The 15,688-nt window shown below is 53.7% G+C and overlaps 1 protein-coding gene across 1 annotated transcript; it reads left to right on the forward strand.

Annotated features, from left to right (window-relative positions):
• The first annotated feature begins 2,961 nt into the window (after window positions 1–2,961).
• On the forward strand, window positions 2,962–10,666 carry RBM15 (RNA binding motif protein 15). The gene is given in 2 exon segments (XM_032132747.1): window positions 2,962–4,522; window positions 4,524–10,666. Coding segments are annotated over 2 exon segments (2,832 nt in total). The 5' UTR covers window positions 2,962–3,034; the 3' UTR covers window positions 5,868–10,666.
• The last annotated feature ends 5,022 nt before the right edge of the window (window positions 10,667–15,688 follow it).

Genomic DNA, 15,688 nt, shown 5'->3' on the forward strand with positions numbered 1-15,688 from the left:
CTCTGCACAAGTCCCTGACAGGAGGGGGCAGCCGGGGGGGTCGGGCTCTGCTGCCAGGGAACAGGGACAGGAGGAGAGGGAACAGCCTCAGGCTGGGCCAGGGGAGGCTCAGGGTGGCATCAGCAGGAATTTCTGCATGGAAAGGGTGCTCAGGCCTTGGCAGGGGCTGCCCAGGGAGGTTTGGAGTTCCCAATCCCTGGAGGTGTCCAGGGAAGGCCTGGAGGTGGCACTCAGTGCTCTGGGCTGGGGACAAGGTGGGCATCAGGCACAGCTTGGACCCGATGGTCTTGGAAGGCTTTTCCAACTTTGAATGGTTTCATGCTCAGCCATTTACCCTCCACTGAAACCCTCCCACAACTTCAGGAGCCGCTGTCCCTGAGCCAGAAGACGACACGGCAGGGGACAGACAGACACAGACAGACACAGCCTAATGGGCCCTGCTAAAACAATCAGATCCCATCTCCCCCTGTTGGATGAACTCCTGGGAGCGATCGGATTTCGTGAGGGAACGTTGTGCCTCCTGCTCTCCTGATCTCCAGCCACTCAGGCTGGGATTGTTCAAACACAGCCCGGAGCAGCTGGAGAGCCACGGGTTTCCACGGAGTGCTTCCCATCCCAGTAGCTGCAGGGAATTCCTCCTCAGGAACTGCTGGATTTGAAAATAACGATTAGGAGGGTGAAATTTGGGGTTGGGGGGGATCGAACTGGGGTTTGGTGGGGTGGGATTGGGGTTTAGAAGGTGAAACTAAGAGTTTGGAGGGTGAAATTGGGGTTTGGGGGTGAAACTGGGGGTTTGTGGAATGGTATTGAAGTTTGGAGGGTGAAGTTGGGGGTTGAGAGGATAAAACTGGGGTTTGGGGGGGTTGAAATTGGAATTTGGAAGTGGAATTGCAGTTGTGGGGGTGTAATTGGAGTTTGTGCAGTGAAACTGGGGTTTGAGAGGATCAAATTGGGGTTTGATGGGGTGAAATTAAGGTTTGCGGGGTGAAATTAGGGTTTGTTGGCACGAAATTAGTGTTTAGGGGGATGAAAATAGGGGTTTAGGATATAAATCAGGATCAGGTGGGGCGAAATTAGTGCTTGGGGGAAGAAACTGGGATTTGGGACGTCGGAATTAGGGTTTGGGAGAATGAAATGAGGGTTTGGTGGATGAAATTAGGTTATGGGGGGTGAAATTAGGATTTAGGGGGTAAAATGAGTGGTTGCGAGTATGAAACTGGGGTTTGAAAGATGGAACAGGAGAGGGTGATATTAGGGTTTGGGGAGATGATATTGAGATTTGAGGGTGAAATCGGGAATTTAGGGAGGGAAATTAAAGTTTGGGGGATGAATTTTGGGGTTTGGGCAAGGAAATGAGGGTTTGGAGTGCAGAATTTGGAGTTGGGGGAATCCACCTGGGGATTGGTGGTGAAATTGGAGCATTGAGGGTGAAATTGGAGTTTGGGTGTTGAAGTTATGGTTTTATTGGGGGAAATTAGGGTTTAGGGGGAAGATTTATGGGATTGTAGGATGCAGGGGCAGCAGTTCCAGCAGGGTTGGGGGACACAGCCCTGCTCCGCCTTCTCCCGCTTTGAACCTTTCTTTTTCCTATTTACACTTCTCACAGGCAGAGCAGGGCAGGAGAAAGAAGAGGAAGCGCCCAGGGCCCCACGTGGCAGCAGGATCCTCACAAAATACAGGGATTAGAGGCGTTCCTGCTCCACGGGAACTGGGATTCCCTGAGGCCGCGGAGGCTCCTTCGCCTCAGACCGAATCCAAACCTCTTCCCCATCTCCGAGAACCTCCGAGCTCCAACTCCCCAGGGAAAGATGGGACCGCTGCTGAAAGCAAAATCTATCAGGATACCCACTGTGTTGTGAAGATTTAACAGGGAAATATTTCAAGCGGTTTGGAGGCCCCGAGTAAGGAGTGACCGTGCCCCGAGACAGTGCCTGCAGCTACTCAGGGTTCCAAAACCGGCAGAGGAGCGCGGGCCGGGCCCTGGGGAGCCTCAGACACCTGCGCAGCTCTCGCAGTCGCCGGGAGCGTTTCTCTGCATTCCCTGGTGCGGACAAGCACAAGGAAATAGGGGGAGGGTGAGACAGGCACTGAATGCAGCCGAGCTTCCTCCTCTCCCCCGCGGTGGCTTCAGCCCGGCCCGCTGGGTGTAGTGGCGGGCTGAGGGGAAGGACAGGGAGCACGCACTGCAGCTCCGCCCGCCACCGCAGCCCGCCGCGCTCTGAGCCCTCAGGGGCCGCCGCACCGCAAGCTCTGCTGGGGACCGCCTCCCTACCCGCTGCGACCAATCAGAGTCAGCGCAAGCCTGATTGATTTTTGTCCTAGCCAATCAGCACTCTGCCTGTCTGCACCCAATCAGATGCCTGGGGAGATTTTCTCGCCCAATGATAAACCAGGAGTGGAGTTAGGGGGCAGGGCGCGCCCCGTCGTGAGCGGCGTAGGGATCAGCCAATCAGAGCAGGCGATGGCGTTGACTAATGACCAATGAGAAAAGGGGGCGGGAAATAGCAACTCGCGAGATTTTGAGAGGTACGATGGGAACCCACATCTAAGCGAGAGAGCCAATGGAAAAGGGCGGGGCGGGGCCGCAGTGTGAATATTGTAACTGGCAGATACGAGAGCCAATCAGAAGGCGGCGGTAAGTTCGGCCCAGTGTCCAATGGGCAGCGAAAATCCTCCCATGGTTGTACTGCCACGACTGACAGATGGAACCGCCCAATCAGATCGCCGCGCCCTTTCTAACTGCCCAATGAGCAAGCGGAGCGGGGAGGCGCGCGACGGCGGCGATTCCCGCCCCTCCCCGCGGGAGCATGGGGCTGGTTGGCAGACCGACAGCCCGGCGGACCAATGGGAACGCGCAGCGCCACGCGGTAGGCGGAGCTTCCTCGCGGCGGCAGCCAATGGGCGAGGGCGCCGCCCTGGGCAGCCAATGGGCGCGGGGGGGGCGGCGCGCGCTGCCGGCGCGGCTCCCAAGATGGCGGCGGGTGCGTGAGCGGGGCGGTCGGGGAGGCCCGGCGGGAGCGCGGCCGCCGCCGCCATGAAGGGCAAGGAGCGCTCGCCCGCCAAGGCCAAGCGCTCCCGGGGCGGCGAGGACTCGGCATCCTCCTCCTCCTCCTCGCGCGGCAGCAAGAAGCCGAGCGGCTCGTCCGGCGGAGGCGGCGGCTCCAACGGCGGGAAAGCGGCGGCGGCGTCCGGCGAGAGCAACAGCGGGAGCGGCCGGCGCGGCGCCCACACGGACAAGGGCGGCCGCGCCGGCAGCCGCGAGTACGAGACCGGTTCGTCGGCGGCGGTCGCGGGCGGCGGGGGCCGGCACGGCTACAGCGGTAAAACCGCGGAGGCGTCGCGGAGCAGCAGCAGCCGCGGCGGCGAATCGCGGGGGGCCGCCGCCGCCGCCTCCTCCTCCTCCTCCTCGTCGGAGCCGGGCGGCGGCGAGTACAAGACGCTGAAGATCAGCGAGCTGGGCTCGGCGCTGAGCGACGAGGCGGTGGAGGACGGGCTTTTCCACGAGTTCAAGCGCTTCGGCGACGTGAGCGTGAAGATCAGCCGCCTCCCGCCCGGCGCCGGCGCCGCCGACGAGCGCGTGGCCTTCGTCAACTTCCGCCGGCCCGAGGACGCGCGCGCCGCCAAGCACGCCCGCGGCCGCCTCGTGCTCTACGACCGCCCGCTCAAGATCGAGGCCGTCTATGTCGGCGGAGGCAGCGGCCGCCGGCGCAGCAGCCGCTCCCCAGCGCTGCTGGACAAGGAGTCTCCCTACGGCACAGCGGCGGTCGGGGCAGTGGCGGCGGCCGTGCGGCACCCGCCGGCCGGGGCCGCGCAGCGGGCGCTGTCCCCCGCGGGCAGCGGCGGAGCTTTGGGATACCGGGACTACCGGCTGCAGCAGCTCGCCCTGGGCCGGCTCCCGCCGCCGCCACCGCTGCCGAGGGAGCTGGAGAGGGAGCGGGACTACGGTGCCTTCTACGAGGCGCGGGTGCGGCCGGCCTACGGGCTGGAGCGCGTGGCCGGCGTGGCGGCGGCCGGGGGATTCCGTGGAGGAGGAGGAGGAGGTGCCGGAGCGGCCGGTGAGGAGGAGATCAGCCCTGAGGATGACCAGAGAGCCAACCGCACGCTGTTCCTGGGCAACCTGGACATCACCGTGAGCGAGTCGGACTTGCGGCGAGCGTTTGACCGTTTTGGGGTCATCACTGAGGTGGACATCAAGAGGCCGGGACGTGGGCAGACCAGCACCTATGGGTTTCTTAAGTTTGAAAATCTGGACATGGCGCACCGGGCCAAGTTGGCCATGTCAGGGAAGGTGCTGCTGCGTAACCCCATCAAGATTGGATATGGGAAAGCCACCCCGACCACCCGGCTCTGGGTGGGCGGCCTGGGGCCCTGGGTGCCTCTGGCTGCCCTGGCCAGGGAGTTTGATCGGTTTGGCACCATCCGCACGATCGATTACCGCAAAGGGGATTCCTGGGCCTATATCCAGTACGAGAGCCTGGACGCGGCGCAGGCGGCCTGCACTCACATGCGGGGGTTCCCCCTGGGGGGGGCCGGATCGCCGGCTCCGCGTAGACTTTGCTGACACGGAGCATCGGTACCAGCAGCCCTACCTGCAGCCCCTGCCCTTGCCACCCCCAGCTCATTACGAGCTTGTGGCAGAGGCGGCTGCTTTTGGGGCTCACCGGGGAGCCCCCCCTGACCCTCTCCGGGGGGCCCGGGACAGGACGCCACCTTTGCTCTATAGAGACCGTGACAGAGACCTTTACCCTGAGACAGAGTGGGTGCCCCCACCGCCCCCTGTGCGGGACAGGAGTAATCGGGCAGCTGCCTATGACCCACTGGAAAGCCTGGAGCGCCGCCGGGATGGGTGGTCCTTGGAGCGGGACCGCGGGGAGAGGGAGTTGGGCAGTAGCAGTAGGGATCAGCCTAGGAAACGGAGGCTGGCAGAGGATGGAGGCCGGCACTTGGACCGCTCCCCCGACAGTGAGCGCTCCTCTTCCTCCCGAAAGCGCCACTGCTTGGCCACAACCTCTCCCCCGGACCGCAGCCCCGAGCTCCTCGGAGGCCGGGAGCGTTACAGTACTGACCCCGAGCGCTCATCCCGCTTGCTCCTGTTGGAGCGACCTTCCCCCATCCGGGAATCCCGCCGGGGCAGCCTGGAGCGGGCGCAGAACGAAAAGCGCGACCGCAAGAATTCCGCGGAGCGGGAGCGGAAACATCGCGCCGCCGCTGCCGCCCAGGAGTGCAAAAGTCCGGCCAAAAAGGACGAGCGGGCGGCGGAGGGCGGCGGCGGCGGCTCCCGGCTCAAACCTCCTCCGCAGAAACAGCAGCAGGACGGAGCGGCGCAGGCCGGGGCAGCGCCCAAGCTGTGCCTGGCTTGGCAGGGGATGCTCCTGCTGAAGAACAGCAACTTCCCGTCCAACATGCACCTGCTCCAGGGGGACCTCGGAGTCGCCAGCAGCCTCCTCGTGGAGGGAGCGACTGGGGGGAAAGTGGCTCAGCTCAAGATCACCCAACGTCTCCGTCTGGACCAGCCCAAGCTGGACGAGGTCAACCGGCGCATCAAGGTGGCGGGTCCCAACGGATACGCCATCCTTCTGGCCGTGCCCGGCGCCTCAGACAACCGCTCCGCAGCCGGGGCTGCCGAGGCCGCCACCACCTCCACGCAGAGGCCGCTCAGGAATCTGGTGTCCTACCTAAAGCAAAAGCAGGCTGCCGGGGTGATCAGCCTCCCTGTAGGGGGGAACAAAGACAAGGAGAACAGCGGGGTCCTGCACGCCTTTCCACCCTGCGATTTCTCCCAGCAGTTCCTGGACTCCACGGCCAAGGCGTTGGCCAAATCAGAGGACGACTATCTGGTCATGATCATTGTCCGTGGGGCGTCCTAAGGCCCTCGTGTTCTGTTCCCAACCCTGCCTACTCCTCCATGCAGCCCTTCCAGCGTGTGCCAGGTGCTATGGGATACAGCCTTAGCCAGCCTTGTCGTTATTTTAAATAGATCTTTGTTTGTAGGTGACTTTCCCGGCCCGATTTTCTGTTACTACATTTTTCTATAAAGGTAGAAGCCAGAGAGGTTGGTTAGGAGTAGCGTGAATAGGATATTTTGAGAATTCCCTATCAGTGGGGACAGCAGGGAGGCTCAGCCTGCTTTGATTTACAGAAAATAGAAAAGAAAAATAAGAAAAACTGGGGTGGGGGGGAAGGGGAGGGAAAGAAGAATTCCCGTCTTCTGAATTTTGATTCATGTCCTTTTTTCATTTCATGTATTTTAAAGCAAGTCCCAAGAGCTCGTCCTTGAGAGAGCTCCAAACCCAACAGACCAGATTTAAAGCACTCAGTGGAAATGGAAAACCACACTCTAGTAACAGACTGGTGTCAGCTCCTCTTTTGAGTCCTTGAAATTCCCTGTCGGCCTCAGGCCAGCGGCCCTTTGGCCCACGGGATCTCTTCCCTCGGGAGCCTCAGTGGTTTCCCCGTTGAGTCGCGTGGCTCGAGGTCGACGTTTTTCAGGTGAGCAGCAGCTGCTCTCGGGTACACAGCAGAACCCTGAATTCCTTTGTGGAAAGGGATTCCTTTTTCAGCCAGCCCCCCAGGTGCATGCACTGAAACTGGGCTTTTTACCAGGTGTATTTCCCTGATTTCCCGGTGTATCCCATATGTGCACTTTGGGTTTGTAGCAGTGACAAGGTTTGGCGAAGAGCTGAGGACTTTGTTACAAACCAGGAATGTCTTGTGCTCACTCTGGTGTGCAGGAAACAAGGAGGTGCTTTAAGGAGAACTTGAGTTATATCGTGGGGTTTTGGTTTTACTGCGTTTTTTTTTTGTTGTTGTTTTCCGAGAGTTGCAGGTTCAGTGGGGTCTGGTTCCACAGTGCAAACTCTGAGCAAGTAAGTGCTTCTCTCCAGAGATGCTTTTCATTCTGTGATAATTTAATTACATAAAAGTTCTCATTAACATTTTACCTCTTTGTTAATAGCAAGGAACTGCTGTCTGCTAGGGACTTTTCAGGTACAGTGTGCAGCGGGCATTACATGAGGTTTATCATGGGCACCTGGAGTAAAGTGGTTTTAGCATCTTGGAGAAATGTTAAAAATACTCCAAGACACCGAGGTTTGAGCTCTTGTTCTCGTGATTCAAGGATGAAACAGTTTGCAGGGTGTTTTTTTTCACGGAACATAGTTAATTTTTTCTTATTTTTCCCCCAACCATTGGGCACTTTTCTCCAGCTGTCTCGGCCACCTTGGTAATCCAGGCATTTAGGAGGGAAGAAGGGATCTCAATCCCTGATGGGATCTAATTCCATGATATTCTGTTTAACAACCAAAAGGATGTTGCAGCAGCTTCTAAACTGAAGTGTAAATCTGACTGTTATCTTTTTACAGGCCCCAAAATTGTAATCTTGCACTTAAACCCAGAATGTAATCTTGCACTTAGCCATGTTTTCAGGGATTTGGGCAACGGAGAAGCGACGCTGCCTCGCTCGGTCCATGCTCCAGTAGATTCCTTGGATGATTGATGCAGGCATGAGTTGATTTCTGCTACAACTCGCACGGCAAAAATCAAATTCAAAGTGTGGAATAGGATGCGAATAGGAGATGAAGGAGGAAATGTCTTGAATGTATTTTATGGGTGCAGCTGAACTTGCTTGAGTTTCTGTCACAAAAATAGGAATTTTTGTTACTGAACCACTTGTGAGAGAGGGCTGTGGTTTAAGAGGGCTTTGATTGCTTTATCTGCCAGGAATGAGTGGACACAGTACCCCAAACATCGTGGTGAACTGAGAATTCCAGTCTGATAGCGTATCTTAAACACAGATCTGGTTTTTATAACTGCTTTTCTTTCTAAATGAAAAGGTGAAAGCCTCATTTAATGCTCTTAAATTTGAGGGTAAAATCCAGGATTTCTGGGTTGCCCTTCAATGTGAATGTAAGAGATGGCAGAATTCAGCTGTTCAGCTTACTATTAACAACGAGAATTTTTGGGAATGACACCGGAAATGCAAATCACTGTGTTTAAGGAGATACAGCGTATTTACCACTTACTGCAAAGAATGTTTTAATTGGAGCAGGTGCCTGTTGTGTGTCAGCAGGTGATCAATGCTGCCAGTGCTGCTTGCATTCGCAGGGAGTTTTCTCATTGCATCTGACAGAAATCACTTGCAAGAGTTTTCTAGGAAAGAGACTTGAGCACCTGGGAATTCAAATCTGCCCAAAACCGGGAAAAAGAAGCACTAATGTTTGTGTTGGACACTTAAGGTCGCTGAGAGCAGCGTTTGTTCGGCTGATCCGCAGCAGGCACCTGCTTAAAAACCCATAAAACTTGGGGTCAGTGTAGCTTGCCAAAGCCAGCTTGGTTTGGGAAGCCTTTTGGGAAGAGCATCTTGGGTGCACTTCCATTTTTCCCTTGGAAAATCACAGTGGTTCCACCTGCTACTGGCTGTTAAATTGTGCCGTGCTGGAGGGCCAAAGGGAGCAGGCAAGGCTGTGTTTGACTCCAGGTTTTCTGGTTCTTTATTTAATGGAGCACCTGCTGCTTTGAATCTGGTTTATTTGTGGTTGCTGCTCTGTTTTGTAAGCAGGGATTTTAACACCCTTTGAGGGTTCTTGTGGCAAAACTTTGGCAGCTTTTTTTTTTTTGCCGGCACTGAATTCCCGTGCTGCCGTCCCGGCCGGTGCAGCTGGGCAGGCTCTGCTTTCCTCCTTGGTCTGAGGTGTTCCCCATTGGAGTAACTGTCCACTGAAGTCAGCTTGGCCAGGGCTGAAGGTTTTGAAGCCTGTGGGTGATACCACTGTGTGCAGAGCAAACCAGATGTAGCAGTTGTTGGCTCTCTCCCTTGTGTCTGGCATTACGTTGCTCTGGCGAGAGCTCAGTATTCCCTCCCAACCTTGTGTGCAGCTGATGTTCTTCTATTTCATTAGTGTGTTGAACTAGCCTGGAAAAAGGATGTCCTTTTCCTGAATCATTTCATCCGTGTGCTTTATGCTTTGGGGAAAGAACCTCAAATGACTCGTAGTTTTGTTTGAGATTTTAGGTAGTTGTTTTATTTCTTTCAATTGGAAACTTTGTGCAACTTCCTTGGCCTCCAGCCAGTGGCTTTGTTTGCTCCCGCCGAGCTGCTGCCACGGGAACACCGAGGTTATCCTCAATCCAGAGGTTTTAGGGGCACAAATACCGACACGTCCTTGTCAGCCTCGCAGAGAGAAAAGGGCATCCTTGCCAGGCAGACAAACCTTGCCCTCTCTCTCTCTTTCGTTCCCTACAAGGGTGTTAAAGATGGAATATTTTGGTGCCAACTTTCTTGGCCCCGGTGGAGAGCGGAGAACGAGTTTTAATTTCTTGCGTGGGTTTGGGAACCCTCTGGTTGATGGTAACTGAGGTGAAAGGCCTGAAGTATTAATGGGGAAGGAGGAGAGAATCAAAATTGTGAAGACAGGTTCAAAAACTCTGAGGACTCAGGGAAAAATGGCTTGGAAAATGGTAATTCCTGGCTCTAAGCAAAACAGTGTTGAGGGCAGCGCTCCTGGGGAGTGCTGTGTACCCAGAGGGGAAGAAATGGTTGCCATGTGGCTCTAGAGCTTTTGGGGTTCTTTCCCCTTTATCCCCCTGTTTACTTCTTTATAGCACCGAAGGACAGATATTCCAATGATTGATAGACTGAACGATGATGTGATTTTTGTATCAGGCTTAAAGCAGAGCGGGTGGTGCAGAGAATGGTTCATTGAATATTCATCTTCCTGCAGCTCCGATTGTGTGAAAAGGATGGCTGAGAGATACGGCTTGAATAGTAACAATTTTAAATTATATTGGGTGTGTCTTTGATTTGGCCTTTTCTTTAACATTGGCATTGTCTGCTGTTAGAACTGCGCGGCAAAACGAGAGCAAAAGAGCTGTGTGACACTACATTTCATGGTTTTGTTGATAAGTTGCCTTCAGGAAATACCCTGTGAGGAAAGTCAACCGAATTAGCAAGAATTGGGTTGGTTTTTCTCCTGGTTAATGATTTCGGTGTGCCCCATCACGTGTTACTACGAGTTGGGTAATCATCAGTACTGTAAGCCTAGTTTAATCCTGGTCCAAAAAGAAGCCCTGCACTACTTGTTTTGCATCTATCCCTAGAAGGTGACTTCATTCCGAGGTTTCATGCCTGTGGGTGGTATTGGTGCTTTTTGAAGTCCAAGTAGAATATTCAGAAAGGCCTCGTAGCTCTTTATGTTCATCTGTATAACGTAGGGAGGGGAAAAACCCAAATCTGGTGTACACATTTGTATTGAAATAACGTTTTTTTTCCTCCTGCAAGCAAATCTGGTGGACTGCAGAAGACAACCGCATGGGATACCAAGCTCTAATGGACCTTTGGGAAGAGAAGCTGTGGCTTATGTGGAATTTCCATGGGCCTCCTGATGGAAGAAAGCTTATCTGTTTAGTATTTGTGCATTTTACTAAAATGGCAGCTTTAAAAAAAAAAAAAAAAGTTGTGTATCTGCTATTGTGATGCCAATGCCCGTGTTTTAAGTGGAAAAAAAAAAATGACCTCTTTGCTTTGTGCTGTGTACACAAGATTGCTGGAAAAGTAAAGGAATACCCTTTTTATGGCTCACACAGCTTAAAAGTAGCTGTCACTCAAACATGCGCTCACAGTTGAGCTGATTTTGTTTCATTCTAAATAAATTGTTTCTTTTGAGGAAAATGGTTTTTCTGCCTGGAAGTGAATTGACGACAAACGTTTGGCCCCTGTGTTGGCAGCGGAGGGGTTCCTGCTGCTGCTGCCCAATTGAGCTGATAGTTGTGGGTCTTGAGCAAGAAGCAGGGAGAGCACCGACACTTTCGCGTTGACCGACCTGTGGTACCAATCAGAAGGATTCTAGCTGATTGCCTTGCTGTGGCCCCCGTGTTTGCAGTGAAAAAGGGGTCACTTGCTGCGTTTCTCCTCAGCGGGACGGGGCAGCGGTGCTGCTGCTGGCACGCAAGAAGCAGGGAAGCACCGCCCTGCGCCTCGGAACGGTGGCCAAGTCTGGGGCTTCGCTGGTTGGAAGAGCTGGAGTTCCTGAATTTTAAGTTTCTGATTTATTTTGTTCACCCAACATGTTTGCCTTTAGTTTTGATTCTTGGTTTTTTTTTTTAATTTTGAAGAAAAAAAGTTTTGAAATTGCTTTGAATCTTGCACGTAAAACCTTTGCACCAAAATTGCCAAAAGAAAAAGAGAAATGAGTCCTTAAAAGTGTTTAAATGCTGTTAATAAAGCCTTTCCTGCCGTACGCGAGGCGCTCCTCCATCTCCAGGGGCTTTTCAGCAGTTGTGGGTTTAGTGCTGAATGGATGAAGAGTTCCTGAGAGCTGGAGGCGGTAATTTAAAACCTTTGCGTGGTGTCTCAGTGCCTTATTTTGACCGGTTTTGAAGCCAGTTGGTTCCACACGCCTCGGATGTGCATGTGCCCTGCTCGCGTCCCGGCCCCGCCGCGCGCTCCGTGCAGTCGCTCCCGGTGTAGTACAGATGGGGAGAGGAAAAGCCGGAGGCGGCCCGAAAACGTTGTGTGCTGTAGTTCTCCTGTCCCGGGGGCTCCTGAGCTTTGGAAGGCTGTTCCCGTGCAGGAGCACAACTCCGTGTTTGCTGCAGGAGAGGACCGCGGCCGTCGAGAGGAAGCTGCCGCTGCTGCATCGTCGGCTTCAGGAGCTCGTGGTACAATTCTTGTGACGTGCCATGAAGACACCTTGAATGGCAGCTTGCCCTGTTTGCCTTGACATACTTTAACCTCCATGGATAACCCCCTGCAGCCGGGCAGGATCTTTGCTAGGCTGCAGATGCCTCTCAGCCGACGGATGCTGTGGTTGTGCTCTGCAAGGTGTCTGTTCCCGGGGCAAAGCGCTGTGTAAATCCCTAAAACAGGTAAGGGGCTGGAAGAGGTTGAACTGAATTGTAATGTCAAAGAAGATTGTTGTTCGCCTTTTGTTGTCTTGGTTCTCCAGTTTATTAATGCTTACTAACAGTGTTTGGTTCAGTCACCCTGCTGTTCCACCCGCTCGGGAACGGGAGCGAAGGAGCCGACTCTTGGATGCGCTTCCCTGTTCGTTGGGGGGGTCCCGTTAACAAACAGCACATAAAGCTACGTGTTCTCAGCTTGGCAAGCTGGAGCTGTTGTTTTGACTTCATGAACTGCTTGAATTAACACTGCTTTAACCCAGAATAGTGTTTATAATTTGTGTGTGTCGACAAGGAAAGCCAAGGCGATGATTTGGCAAATTATCTGTGTTTATGGGATGCTGGTGTAATAATTTAAATGAAGCTGTTTGTTGTAAATGGGAGCAATTGTAGCTATTGCTGGTAATGAGGGAAGGGAATTGGAGAGGGGAGACTCGGGAGATGCCTTTTCTTTTAGAAGTTGGTGTTTGTAGTTAAAATTTCTGGTTTTTGCAATGTATTTCTTGTGCTGTTGAGATACAACCTCTGGATCTCCTTTGGTGTACCATAGGTCTGGGGCTGGTAGCAGTAATGGGAGATGTGTTTCAGCCCCTTTGCCTCAGCTGGGGGGTTGATGCTGACAGGAGATGGGTGATCTCTTAGTGTACCCCCAAAAAAAGGGGATGTTTTTTGCAAGCTGGTCACCTGCTCAGGTATCCAGGTGTTTGTGGCAGGGCTTGGGCTCTATCCCACTTTTTGGCTGTGCTTCAAAGTGTCAGTGGCTGTTCGAGAAGAGTTCTGCCTTTCTGAGTCAGATTTCACTGTCTGTTTCACTGGGAGATGGTTCCCTGTCTCCTTTACATTATGTATTTATTCCAGAGACTCGGAGGTATCGTGGGATGTGGTGTGGGATGGTTCTCCTGCGGTTGCTTTGTGCCAGCGAGTTGTTTTTCGGGTGCTGGGTCTGCCCTTCTGCCTTCTGAGGGGCTTAGAGGGATGCTCCAGTGGCCAGGTAGAGCCAGGCTGTTGTCGAAACCAGTCTCTTGGAAGGGTTAAGTGCTCTATATGCATCATATTAATTTGGCTAATGAGACTTCTGGGGAAAGTGGATTTATAATGAGAGCCATTTAATTAACTGCACTGCAGCAGAGAGCGGTGCGAGCGGATTAGATGGGAGCCGGTTATTTGAATTCACACATTTTTTTAGAACTGTGCTTTTACCAGCTGCAGCTGAATTAATAAGTTTAAAATATCAGATGCCCCAGATTCTGCTCTTGGCCAATACCAAGCTTGTGTTGGCCTCATGCTGCTGGTTTACTACGAAATGGCAAATGCTCTTGGAGGATACGCTCCCGCCTCGTGTGCCGAGGGCTGGGGCAAAGACCAAAAAGGGTTTGGTCAAACAGGCAGAAAAGCCAGGGAGAGCAGCGGAAAGGCTCTTGAGCTGATGGCTTTGTGATTCCCGTTGTGTCTCCTGCGGTTATTGGCTCGGAGCCCTGTGCCTGAGTGTAATTAGAGCTGCCTTGAGAACTGGGTGAGGTAAACTCCTAAGACAGAGTAAGCTCTGAGGGACCGGGTCAGCGGCACGTGCTGTGATGGGTTTGACAGGAGCCTCCTGCTGTTCTTCCTGTTTGTCCATGTGCTGCTGGAGGTGCCTGTAGTAGGAGCAGAGAACACGGACGGTGGCACAAAGGTCTCCTATTTTTTTCACCCTTTGCCTCCCGCTCCAGGGATGTATTAATTAAACGTGGCTGGAACCCGGGGCTGTGGGTGCTGTCGAACACGCTGCCGGTGCTGTGCATTAAGGAGCTGCCACCTCCCAGCCCAGCTCCTGTGGCCAGGCTCTTGGGTTTGAGCTCGTGTGTTGTCCCAGGATGGGGGTGGGATGTGATCGGCTCCACAGATGAGCGGATGAGCTGTAGGTTAATTGTGGGTCACAGCTATTTCATCTCCTTATCTGCCTGCCTTGACCTTCATACCTAGTTCTGCAATTGCATCTGAAGATCGGGCTGGAGATTTTTAGCTCTCTTCAGTATTTCCTGTCCCCAGATCCAGTGAGAGGTCAGGCCAGCGTTGAGCAATGCACACAACCCGACCCAGCCCCGAGCTGGCAGCTTTCCCTGGCGTTTCTGCCCTTTGTGCAGGCGAACACTTGGATCCTCCAGCCGCTCTCTCCTTTCAGATGCACGTGCTGCCTTTCCAGGCTGTGCCATCGCACACTTCAGATGTGTCTGAGGACACGCGAGGGGTGCGAAGGGTTTCAGTGAAGGGAAGCCAGCGAGGTCTCCCGGGGTGGTTGTTAAGCTCTGTTTGCCCATGGAGAGGAGATGTCCTTTGGGCTGTGGAGGTGTTTGCAGCTTCCTTGGCCAAGGGATTGCTTTGGTCAGTGCCAGCCTGAGCTGAGGTCTGACGTGGGCAGAGGTTCAGGGCAGGATGAGGTCTTGAACCACCCGAACTGCTGTTGTTGAGGCTTGTGGGGAGCACATGGTGAGAAAAGGGGATGTTGATGTTTCTTGTGCTGCTCCTCTTGGGTGGATGAAGACAGGACTGTGTACGAGACTACAGGAGGGACTCTTCATCAGGAGCTGGAGTGACAGGACAAAGGGGAATAGATTCAGCTGAAAAGGGGGAAATTTAGGTTTGATATTGGGAAGAAATCCTTCCTTGTGAGGGTGGGGAGGCCCTGGCACAGGGTGCCCAGAGCAGCTGTGGCTGCCCCAGCCCTGGGAGTGTCCAAGGCCAGGTTCATGGTGCTTGGAGCAGCCTGGGACAGTGGAAGGTGTCCCTGCCCATGGCAGGGGGTGGAACAAGATGAGCTTTAAGGTTCCTTCCGACCCAAACCATTCCAGGAATCTGTGATTCTAAGACCTTGCGTTCCCCCTCTGCCAGCGCGGCGTTCCCCTCTGGCACTGAGGCGTAGCATGTTTGGAGCTCTCGGATATCTGAGAGTGCCTTTGCTGTTCCTCATGGCACTCAGGGCTGAATCCCAACAGCAGCTGGAGGCTGGGAGAGCCCAATCCCAGATACCCCATCCCTGTGACCGCCCTTTTGTCAGCCAGGGTGGCTGTGACTCCTTTGCAGCTTGAGCAAAGGCTTGAGGGGCTGGAGCTCGGTTTATTGGTGTTCTCTCTGTCCCTGGGGTGTTGTAAAGACACCCTTTGCCTCTTTCTTCCAGAGTACAATCCTGGCTCTGTCTTGCCCACGTGAGGAATATCTGTAGGGGAAAGTTTTGCAAGGCTTGGTGGTGGCTTCAGAGGCAAAGTCTGCTTTGGAAAAGAGACTTTGACCCATGAATTACTTCTGGAATTGTCCGTGGCCATGAGCAAGAGCTCCCATTCCCTTTGTGGTTTCTGCAGGCTGGAAAGTTTTCCCATGAGGATCTCAGCTAAAGCTAAATCTTCTGGGTTTTCAAACATCTGCTTTAATTTTTGTTCATTAGAGCCGCTGATAAGTTCCCATGGACTTCAATGAAAACCATGATATCTTTAAAGATTTTTATTATTATTTTTCTAACAACTCCCACCTCCTGCGAAGGCTTTCAGCTCCTTGGAAGTGAAACTTTTTTGTTCAGGCTCTGGTGAATTGCAGCCTAATAACGCTCTGCATGGTAAACACGGCTGCAGGACGTGTTCCAGGCAGGGGGGGAAGCCAGCACCAAAAAAAAGAGTGTTCCTGTTATCACTGTGTGTGAGGGCGAGCAAACAGCCCAGACCGCACGCGGTATCTGCCGAGCAGGGCGAGGGAAGAGCAGCCACGTTTCCTGTTGCTGGAAGGCCCTGTTGTCATATCCTTACCCAGCTATTTTAAATGGCTT

This window comes from Corvus moneduloides, chromosome 24, assembly GCF_009650955.1.
Source record: "Corvus moneduloides isolate bCorMon1 chromosome 24, bCorMon1.pri, whole genome shotgun sequence".
Lineage (NCBI taxonomy): Eukaryota > Metazoa > Chordata > Aves > Passeriformes > Corvidae > Corvus > Corvus moneduloides.